The sequence below is a fragment of the Miscanthus floridulus genome, chromosome 12 (genome assembly GCF_019320115.1).
Source record: "Miscanthus floridulus cultivar M001 chromosome 12, ASM1932011v1, whole genome shotgun sequence".
Taxonomy (NCBI): domain Eukaryota; kingdom Viridiplantae; phylum Streptophyta; class Magnoliopsida; order Poales; family Poaceae; genus Miscanthus; species Miscanthus floridulus.
In genome coordinates, this window is record NC_089591.1 from 81,379,167 (window position 1) to 81,389,884 (window position 10,718).

General features: G+C 48.1%; 2 protein-coding genes across 4 annotated transcripts; both read right to left on the reverse strand.

Annotated features, from left to right (window-relative positions):
- Positions 1-294: 294 nt before the first annotated feature.
- LOC136498537 (endoglucanase 13-like) lies at positions 295-2,889 on the reverse strand. The gene is made up of 7 exons (XM_066494444.1): positions 2,645-2,889; positions 2,293-2,505; positions 2,014-2,214; positions 1,791-1,880; positions 910-1,699; positions 772-813; positions 295-666 (listed from the first exon to the last, which is right to left on the reverse strand). The coding sequence occupies exons 1-7, from the start codon at positions 2,876-2,878 to the stop codon at positions 365-367; spliced, it is 1,872 nt and encodes a 623-aa protein (XP_066350541.1). The 5' UTR covers positions 2,879-2,889; the 3' UTR covers positions 295-364.
- Positions 2,890-6,788: 3,899 nt separating this feature from the next.
- Positions 6,789-9,943, reverse strand: LOC136498535 (F-box/FBD/LRR-repeat protein At5g22700-like). 3 transcript variants are annotated; one of them, XR_010769652.1, is made up of 6 exons: positions 9,751-9,943; positions 8,704-9,577; positions 8,377-8,538; positions 8,133-8,286; positions 7,532-7,681; positions 6,789-7,143 (listed from the first exon to the last, which is right to left on the reverse strand). XR_010769652.1 is itself a non-coding variant. In XM_066494442.1 (5 exons), exons 2-5 carry the CDS (start codon positions 9,547-9,549, stop codon positions 7,632-7,634), a joined length of 1,212 nt encoding a protein of 403 aa, XP_066350539.1. In that variant the 5' UTR covers positions 9,550-9,577; positions 9,751-9,943; the 3' UTR covers positions 6,789-7,631. The 3 variants fall into 3 exon arrangements, 2 of the variants coding, with proteins under 2 accessions (XP_066350539.1, XP_066350540.1); XM_066494442.1 differs by having other exon boundaries at positions 6,789-7,681; XM_066494443.1 differs by having other exon boundaries at positions 6,789-7,681; positions 9,724-9,943.
- Between the last annotated feature and the right edge of the window lie 775 nt (positions 9,944-10,718).

Consider the following 10,718-nt stretch of genomic DNA (forward strand, 5'->3'; position numbering starts at 1 on the left):
AAGAGAGCTGCAACATTTTATCTAACCTATAGTGGTGTTACTGTATCCGTACGCTGTAGCTTACGTGGGTTGAGTCACTCACGGGGAAGAGAACAAAGCAAACTCTGATACATACAACTGAACGCGCCTCACGATGTTACACCTAATTGTCTCCAATCTCATGGAAAGATTCAGACACACACATGAACAGAAAAAGAAAAGAAAAGGAAAGAAAGGAGAAATCCAAAAGAAAAGATGTAGTAGAAGAATTGCAGACTTGCAGCGAGCAGAAACCAGACCGGAAAAAGAAAAGAAATGGGGGATTGGATGGAAACAAAAACCACCGGGTGGGCGGCCGGGCCGGCGAGCATGCAGCATTGCAGCCTCAAGCAGTCCTGTAGCTGACCACGTAGAACTTGGCCGCGGGGCCGCCTTGGATGTACACGATGGTGAGTTGCTCGCCGGCGGCGAGGCTGGTGAGCCACGCGGGGAGCTCGTACGTGTCCTTCTCCTTGGCGGTGGCGGCTGACACGCCGTAGATGGGGCCCGACAGCCCCTTGACGTGCAGCTTCAGGTACGTGATGGGGTGCCCGCACGTGTTCTTCGCCGTCACCACGTGCCGGTAGTACTCCACCCCGTTCGTCGTCCACGAGTTGCTCACCGTGTGCACGAACTCCAGAGGAGACCCTGCACGCACGCGGATGAAGAGAGAAATGGAGAGTAGTCCATGTCATCGTCAGCTCGATCGAATCAACCTGCATATTGCAGCTGCAATTGAACTCCAGTTCTTACCCTTCGATGGCGGTGAGTAAGAAGGCGCCGGCGGGCTGTTATCTGCAATCACGGTGGCATCCATTGTTCAGTGACGAGCGGGCGACACGATAGATCGGTGCGACGGGAACGTGTTCAATGATAGATCTTGGGGATTACCGGAGGCGTCGGCCGGCTCAGAGGCGAGGCGAGCGAAGACGCCGCAGATGGGCGCGTTCCCGGCGAGGGTGGGCTCGGCCTGCTGGTAGTTGCAGCGGTCGTCGACGAAGCCGTCGTTGGCGTCGGGCCCGCCGACGACGGCACCGTGGAGGACGTTGGGGTCGGCGCCCTTGCTGTTGAAGAACCTGTCGAAGCCGTCCATGCACCCGACCACGGACTCCATGGCGTAGACGGACGGGATGGAGGCGCCGCGGTGGTGCACGTGCGTGGGGAAGTAGCTGCCGTAGCCGACCATGTAGCTCATGCCCCGGGGGTTCTTGCCCAGCACGTAGTCCGCCTGGGACCGGGCGAAGCGGACCATCTCGCCGAGCTTCACCTCGCCGTCGGGGCACCTAAGCGCGCCGCGCGAGGCCGAGAGGTAGTCGGCGTAGACGGTGAGGAGGAAGGTGGCGGAGCTGACGTACTGCATGTTGTTCCACTCGTCCACGTGCAGGAGCCCGCCCGGAGTGAGCTTCATGTTGTGCCCGCCGTTCTTCTGCAGGCAGGCGCACAGGAAGAACTCGGCCTTCGCCTGGTACTGCCTTAGCGTGTTGGCGTACTCGCCGCCGCTGCCGGCGAGGACCGCCTTGGAGAGGAGCACCTGCAGGCCGGCGTACTTGTTGTCCCAGGAGAACTCGAGCATGGACATGCCGATCCCGCCGAAGTCCTCCGCGTTCTGGGACACGTACTGCAGGTACTTCTCGTCGCCGGTCGCCTCGTGTATCCACGCCGCCGCCCAGAGCAGCTCGTCCTGAACAATTCGTTCATCGGTTTGTGATGAGTTGTCTGTCAGATTCAGCCCCGAATTAATTGTTCGATTAAGAAGAATGTAATTATCCTACCTCGTAGCCAGAACCGGAAGGGTAGAACTTCTTGGCGCTCAGCAGGGAATCATCGTACCTGCCTCTGAACGTGTCGGCGAACGTGAAGAGCTGTCCATGTCACCAACACAGGAACAACAGAAAGTCTCAGTGGAACGAACTGAACATTCAGTACTCTGAATCGCATCACTCTGTACAAGAACAGATGCATCATGCATGCGTTCCGGCACACACAGCACCGTACCTGCTTCGCGTGCAGCAGGAGGAGGTCGGCGTACATGGAGTCGTAGGGGCGGAAGGCCTTGGACGCGGCGGCCAGCGCGGCGGCCGTCTCGGCGGCGACCTCGGACCCCGGGTGGTTCGTGTCGATCTTGAACGCCGTCCGCGGCGTGGACATGTCTTCGGCGCGCTCCCAGCAGAGGTGGTCGCTGTCCCCGTCGCCCACCTGCAGACCGGCACCGTTTGAGCTCTGCAGGCCTGGTGGGCCGGAAATCTCCCTTGGGCCTGTATGTGACGTGCGTACCTGGACCCAGAGGACGTTGGGCTCGGTGTGGGCCTTGACGAAGTAGTTGGTGCCCCAGCGGATGGCGTCGAGCGCGCGCTGGTGGTTGTTGGCGGCCACCATCTCCTTCTCGAACTCGAGCACCCCCCACGCCAGCATCGTCACCGCGTACGCCATGGGGAACCCGAACTTCACGTGGTCGCCGGAGTCGTAGTACCCGCCCACCAAGTCCACCTGCGCATGCATGCAACGCAACGACGGGTTGTCGTCATCATCAGCTCCGACGATTATGGACGATCCACATCCACCCACGCACGTACGGCCGGATCGGCGGCCCGCCGGCGAGAGAGAGAAACGGATCGGAAGTGCGTACCCCCTGGAGGTAGCCATCCTTGAGTGCGGAGTCCCCACGCCAGTGGACGCGGCGATCGGCGGGGAGCTTCCCGGACCGCTGCGCCTCGAAGAACTGCAGGCACTTGTCGAACGCGCCGGCGTAGTCGAACGGCGCCGACGAGGCGGACGCCGCGGCGGCGGCGAGGAGGAGGAACGACGCGGCAACCGCCAAGGTGGCCGGCGTCTTGGTCGCCGTCGTCATCAACCGCGCCATGCTGGCTCGACCTCAAGGTAATAACGCCGTCGTCGTCGTCGTCGTCGTGGTGTCGTCGTTGGCAGTGGCTGGAGAGCCCGGCGCGGCGAGGACGAGTTTTATAAGATGCGCGTGAGTTCGTTAGATCGAGGCCGCGGTCGATCGACACCGGCGACATGGTAGTGCACGCACGCACGTTCGATACGTGGTCGTGGTGCCAGGCACGTCGGGAGGCCGGGACGACGATAGAGGGGTCGTCTCGTCGGGCGGGAAAGGAGCCTCCCTCTGCCGGAGTTTGAGCCATGCACGTCTCGGGGAATGTGCGAAATGGCCTGGGGTCATCCGTGTCAACTGTCAACGATCAAGTTGTTGTGTCGGCCGCGAATCCGCGATAATAAGACAGTATCAAGAGACTCCATTAGCAAGCAGGGACAATAGTTCAACCCAGCTCATTGTGATCTGAGAATGACCTTGAATACTACTACTCCTACCTAATGCCATTTTTTTCTGAACGTGCAGCTGAAGTTCCGACCATGTTCTTGGTTTGAGGTCAGAAGACGTGGCACCACGCCATGGTACTCTTTTTTTTTCCTTAAACCCAATTAAGTCAACCAGTACACATATTTTTGTAGGTGCTATGTACTATGCAACGCAAGCTGAGACTTTTTGCTATCCATAAATCGTTTCGAATTTATGTAGCGTGAGAATTACGTTAATATTCATAATCATTTGGTAGATTTGAGATGTGTGTCCCATGCTCATGAGTCATGACTTCTAAAACGTTTGCACGGCTCATACTCAAACGTATATACTTTGATGTTCATCACGCAGTGGAGGCTGCAAAACAGGAAGATGGTTCCTAAACCGATCCGCCGAGGTTTTGACTCTCTTTTCTTCCTCATTGGTTGGATGCTTTGGAAGGAAAGAAATGCGAGGACCTTCAACAGAGTCGCAACATCAGCAGCGCAATTGGGAGCGGTGATCCAAGAAGAGATTGACGCTAGGTGCTTGGCTGGCTACAAGCATTTGAGGTCGCTCGTGGCACTTCTTTGACATGTTTCATCCTCCGGTCGTGAAATTTGTAATGCGTAATTACGATCACGTGCGAGCTTAGTGGCCGTGGGCTTCGGTAACCTTGGATTACTGTCGCTACTAGGTGTTGTAACAAAACTCTCTTCTGCTTAATGAAAAATATGCCTAGGCACGATCGCAAAAAATATACATCACGCATGTATAGAATTTTTTTCCATGACTGGAGCGACTAGCTCGTTTGGTAGAGGAACCGGTTCGCTCGCCCGACCTCAAGCAGTCTACCTTTACTTTTCAGGAAAATCTATCTTGTGATGGGCAGCCTGCATATGGGCGTATGCGTATCCATGGTCGTGCAAGGAATCCAGTACTGGACGCCTGAACCGTGCCATTTTATGTTTGTTGTCCAGAAATCAGATCTCGATCGTTAATCTCTACTGCAACGACCAATCAAAACTAGGTCTCCTAAAAAAATCCTCCGTTAAGAGACTACAATCATTGTACACCAACGAAATTATACTCAAGATTACCGTATCATTAAAATCTATGGCTCATAATCCTTTCTCACAGGCTTCAACTTGATCCGATGGCCAACGTTATTTGGATCTCCCCACCCAGTCTTCAACGCACGCCTCACACATCCCGCAGGCTACGGTAAAATAGAAACCAATGGAAGTCAATCAATGCAAATATGGAAGTCAATCAAGGCAAATAGGAAGGAGGGATCCGTGACTCCGATCAAGGTAATTTTCAGAATTGTCATTATAATGGAAAACCCCACGCCGAGCCCGGTCCCATCTGACACGCCCCTTCCAAAACTCTTCGTGCATGCCATTCTGGTATTGCGTCAATAAGGAATGGCGACAGACCTGCCAACATACCAACTCGCATGTTTCCGTCGAGAACACGTGGGACCTGGTTTGGTGACCCCACACGTCAGTAGGAGCAGTGGAGCGTCTGCAGCGTGGCTAAACCTAGAAAGGTCTACCCCTTTCTTCTCATAAAATACCAACGGCGGCACCCTGGACAAGGAAGCAAAACGGGTCACTTACAGTCCGAGCCCACAGAGAGAAGACCGATGAAACGGTTTAGCATATTTGGTTTTGCCTATTTTTTTTTAAAAAAATAGAAGAAATATTCGGTTTCATCCTCCAAAGAGAGGAGTTAGACCACTGTATTACAAAAGTAACATACACGTCCCGACCGAGTTTACAAAATAAACGAACCGACTTGACACGTGATTATGAAAATAAAAGGCCATTATGAAATAGAGCACGCAAGCTAGAGACAATTAATTTTGTTCTAATTTTTAGATATATAGCTTTTGCTATGCACTTAAATATACGTTATGTCTATATACATAATAAAAACTACTTCCTCCATTCCAAATTATAAGTCGCTTTGATTTTTTTGCTATATCCATTTTGTTATGCATCTAGATATAATAATATGTCTAGATACATAGCAAAATGGATGAACAAAAAAGTCAAAGCGACTTATAATTTAAAATGAGGGAGTATGTATCTAAAAAAGTTGGAACGACTTACAATTTAAAACAGATGGCGTACTTAAAACTTACTTGATAAATCAGTTGATTATGCCAAGAAGAAATGCTTTTTCTTTTTCTTTTGTCTAATAATTTTCATTAGTTAGCTTTCTAATACCCGAAAATCATTTGAAAAAAGAAAAACAGGATGGGAGAGAGGGAGAAACCGAGGAACAACCAGATAAATATCCATCACGGTTGCGCACATATATTTACGACTATATCTACTATTTAATTTAAAAAAAAAATCAAATACATTTTTTTTCATTTATCAAAAGTGAATTATAGAGTTACTTTAAGAAGCTATATCTACTTTAAGAAGCTTGGTACGACATCTTTAATTATTTGGGATGAAGTTTGCATGAAGTGGTCATGAAGATCTCCAAGACATGTTTAAGGACTTAGGCAAATTGTAAATTATATGGTTAATGTGAGAAATAACTTTATTATGCATTATTACGTGTAAGTGTTTCCCGGATTGTATAGACATGGTCACATATAATTGTGTGAAAGTTGAACTCTGGTAAAAAAATCGTTGTTTGATTGTTTTCATGTACATCCCTGAAAGAAAACCGTAGCGTTAGCACGGGCACTATAATAGTTACTAATGTTCACCATATTCTAAGCCTGTTTGAATTGCTCCCCAGGCAAACTTGCCTCGCCAGGCATCGATCCCAGGTGTTCAATTCGCGCTCCTGGGTGAGATCGATGTGTCTAGATCTGGGAGCAGAGCTGCCTGCGACTGCAACTGCGAGATCGCTACTAAAATGGTGGAATTCTCTTAGTGTTTTTAAGTAGTAATAAAACACTACCACTAATCATGCATATGGAAACCTCACTGGGACTAAAAATTGAATGGTAAAACACTAGCCCAAAATTCTGGTTCTGGATGCCAAACCAAACGGCCCCCACATCGCGTACATTAGCAAAATGTAAGGCGATTGACAGCAACTGTGTCAGAACAAGCTTAAGTGACAGAAATTATCTAATGTAGCATGCACTGTACCAGCAGTATATAGAATTAAACATGCGAATACGAGTCCTGAAGGTATGAATACAATCACATTGAAAACAAAGGCAACTGAACGTCTGAACCTATCTCTGGGCGGCAGAGAAACAAAAATGACATGCGAATACGAGATATATGTCGTTACTGAAATAGCATTGCTCAGTACCAATAGCAGCACTGCACATTATATTGACCAAAATGTGACAAAAAGGCAGAATAAGTTGTCGTAATTAACCATTCTAGCAGACTGAAAGCACAAACAAGGGATATAATAATCACCACAGCCAAGTATCACATAAGAGGATCCCAGAAAACTCAGTATGTCATCACTGACCATTGTACTATATTGCATACCACATTATCATCGTATCAGTTGTGTCACAATCACAACAGTCCACAGCCACATGCCAATGTTTATATTACGAAAGAAATAAAGGTGTCACGTTACCAGGCACGGAGCCAGCGGTGGGGCTAGGGGGGCTCCAGCCCCCCTACCGCTCGCGAGCAAGCGAAGCCCCGTAGAGCCGCCGTCTGAAATTTCAGTTGTAGATATACAGGTAGGAGGAGCTGAGATTTGCTGAACCTCTTTTCTTGCTAATTGCCGTTGTTTAGCCCCTCCTAAATTTTTTCCTAGCTTCGTCCCTGCACGTTACCACCTTGTTTGCACAGCACCATACGTAGGAGGGGGCATGGGGGAACCACCTGATGACACAAATAGTAGGTTAACCCAGTATCCATCTACCTCGAGCCCACACAATGGTTAGGAATGAAGATACATTACCCTATAGGCCTTATGAGTAAATGGCCAACCAGGCAAGAGCCAACCACACAGTAGTAAAGGCATAACTAAACAGGATCACGTTACCGCTGAACTAAAGTATGCTAAGACAATTAATTGATCCAGATTACCAAATAAGTCTGCATAAACTAAAAGTGCGGTTGGAATAACATATATAAAGCACACAACTGCACAAGTCAACTAAGACAATTAAGGTTCTGAACAATTTATGCTGCCAAGTCCGCATGCATGTGACTGGAAGCCTAAAGCTCACACAATGTACCCAATGACGCATAGACAAAAGCTGGCAACCTTGTTCCAGCAAACTTCGCATTCCTCAACAGTAAGAGCCTTGCTGTAAGATACAGTAGATCCATCAATAGTCCAGCTTTTCTTGCACGTTAGTTAAAGCTCAAACATGTCCTTCCTCCTCATCCTGGTCTGGGTTGTTAAAGCTCAAATCTGTAACAGAATAAAAATGTGCGACCATTTTCAGATAAAATGGTTGGTTACAGACTTACAGTACAAAACATGATCGATGGTAGGATACATGGTTTTCTAGCTATGTGTGACTGCCTCAAGCTATCAAATGTGGACATGTGTGCTGGTGTTTACAACCACTCAGCAAGCTGACATATTGTAGGAATTACTAAAGCAAGTCATTTTCGACAATTCAGAACTACTTAGCAAGTCAAAGTGTTGTCTTATAACTTATCCAAGATAACTCAATCTAGGTAACTCTCTAGCTGTATGGATGCTGCTTGTCAACAACATGTTTATGCAGTGCATGGATTCGTTTCTCTAATTTTGCATCATACTCAGTCATCAGCGCTGCTTGCTTTCTTTTCTTACAAATAAAGGTAACATTGAATCTCAGAAATATAGAAGCATGGAGAGTAGCAAGTCAGCTTACGTATGTGAAATGCACATAGGAATAAGGTAAGTTTACAAATCCTCTCATCAACCACATCACATCTGACTTCAATTATCTTATGGTGTTCCAAAATTGCAGCTGATCTCTCCATCGGTCTGAGACTTCCATTATTTGTTTTTCTTTGTTGTTCAACCTTATGTAATCAACAAAAACAGTTTAGCACGATCAATTGACAATACAATAATTCTAAAAAGCATCAGTTGGCAATTTATGAAGCATGCACCTTAGAGGAAAGTGAAAGAGTAAGCTTCTCTAGAACCGGTGAGTGTTCAAGAAGACAAACTAGTGCACGGAAATCATCAGGCACACACCAGTAGTCATTGAGCAGCAAGGTCTGTAACTTCCTAAACGTTGGGCACCATCTCAAATCCTTTTTGAAGATAAACTGAACAAAGCGTAAGAGAAAATGATGAAGCAATCCTCATTGAGAGCATGGTTTGAGTTTAAATATTTAGTGACAAGGAATGCGAAAGGCAAAAGCTTGCCTGCCAATAATGAGATGACATAACATAATCGAGTTAGAGTCATAGAGATGACATTGAAGGCATACCGGTTGGGGTGCAGAAATCAACGTCAAATCCTTAGCTTCGGATAAACCATTTAGTAACACACAGCCATTACTGCCAGTGCCATCACCAATATTGTAAAAATTGTCACAGAACTCACAAGTACAATTGCCCATTAGGCCACAGCTGTCCCCTGGAACCATGCATATTCTAACAAATGCCTTCACTAATGACGGCATGCTCTCAAGCGTGGGAATCGTCCACCCCCAAGTTTCATCTAGATGTAGTGAAACCAGATTCGGGGCACAAATGTGAGTGCGGGAATCACCCAGCTTTAAACCATATGATCCGAAACAACAGTTCTCAAATTTTAGATGCTGCAAAGACGGACAGTTTGAGAAGTTAAGGAAACTGTTGTCAACCACTACGCTGCCAAACTCTAGCCTCGTCAGGTGCTGGGAGTTGAGATGTGGTATCTTGTACAGGCAAACTGTGTGTCCGTGATATCCGTCAATCCTCCCAGAGTCATGTGCATAGAGGCTGAGTACCTGAGCTTTGCACACTGAAGCATGACGGAACCAGTTTCCCACCAGGGGCTCCAAGCGTTGTATGAATTGCACTATGGAAGCTGCCGTTGTCCAATAACTGAAACAGAGCTCGCACGTGCGCACGTCCAGCAGACAGTCCAAGAAGTTGCAGAGCTTTTCCACCGATCCCAAGAACTTGCCCTTGGAGGCGAGGATGCGTAGGTCTGGAGCCGACTTCCAGAGGTTGCGCCAGCGGCGGGACAGCACGCACGTGCGCACGGACTCCTGCGCCTCCAGGAAGCCGAGAATGTGATGGAGGACTTCGTCCGGGAGGGCGTCGATGCCCTTGCCCTCTGGAGGCATTCCGTCGAAGAGTCCGCGGGCGTCGACTCTGCGGGACAAGTAACGGTTAGCGTCATCAAATGGCCGTCAACTTGGGCCGGATCGCCATGGCGAAGAGGCGATTGAGACACCAGTTGACTGACTACAGCAATTTGGCAAAACTGATAGGAGAGTCGGAAGGGGTTAGAAGATTACGAGCATGGGGATTGGGGCGGCACTGACCGACGGGGGAGCGCAGCAACCGGCGAAGGACGAGAGACGAGACGGATTGCGAGGGAAATGAGGCTGGAGGATTTGGCACCGCGTGAACCAGTGTACGGAGCGAGCTCTTGACTCCCTCCTGCCTGCCGCCGCCGCCGTACCGTGCGGCCTCGCCGCGGGAGTCGGAACTCGGAAGGTGGGAACCACGAGAACGAGAAGCGAGTTTGACTGACTAGCGCGGTAGTGCTTCACTGGGCCGTGGACTCATCAGCCTATTGGCTAAGCTACAGCCCACAATGCGATATTTGAAGATAAAGTGGTGTGTACCTGTGGTAGCAAAAGTAAATTTTGTTCCTACCTTATAAAAAAAATACTGCAAGCAAACTTCTCACTCAGTTTTTAAAAGATATATTGTCACTATGGAATATCAAAATGTATTCATGGATAATTAAATAAAATTAATTTAGTGTTTGTAATGTTGATGCATTTTTTTCTGAAAACTTGATCAAAGTCGAGAAGTTTAATTTAGGACAGAAGTTGTATGAATTATAATTTTACAATGAAGTGAGTAGCTTTAAATATTTGCTTTGTTTTCCACTCAGATGTGGATGGCTTCGATGTTTTTTCCAATGATTTTGTGTGACGAGACGTGAACTTGATTTATTGTTTCGGGTTGTCAAGCCGCTTGCCATTGGTCTGGATTTATTATGGTGTCCCCGATAGAGTAGCTAGAGAAGAGCTGAGAAAGAGGGGGCCTAAACTAAGTTTCACACCAAACCACTTCAACGCACATAGATTTAAGGTCGATACATGGGCATGCAAACAAACCCTAAATCCATATTCTCTCCCGCTGAAATGCCCTCGTCTCTCCCATGTGAAATCATTTGTTGATTTGTTTGTCATTAGAACACACACTTTTTCATGTTAAACAAGATCCAAGTTAATCAAAGACATCGTTGGTTGTTGGACACTTGGAAACGCCCTTAGTA

Coding starts and splice junctions, on each gene's coding strand:
- LOC136498537 (XM_066494444.1), bottom strand. CDS start 2,878: ATGGCGCGGTTGATGACGACGGCGACCAAGACGCCGGCCACCTTGGCG. Junction 2,215..2,292: donor CCAACGTCCTCTGGGTCCAG/GTACGCACGTCA, acceptor GCCGGTCTGCAG/GTGGGCGACGGGGACAGCGA. Junction 667..771: donor TTACTCACCGCCATCGAAGG/GTAAGAACTGGA, acceptor GCGTGCGTGCAG/GGTCTCCTCTGGAGTTCGTG.
- LOC136498535 (XM_066494442.1), bottom strand. CDS start 9,549: ATGCCTCCAGAGGGCAAGGGCATCGACGCCCTCCCGGACGAAGTCCTC. Junction 8,539..8,703: donor TGATTTCTGCACCCCAACCG/GTATGCCTTCAA, acceptor CGCTTTGTTCAG/TTTATCTTCAAAAAGGATTT. Junction 8,287..8,376: donor CTCTTTCACTTTCCTCTAAG/GTGCATGCTTCA, acceptor TGATTACATAAG/GTTGAACAACAAAGAAAAAC.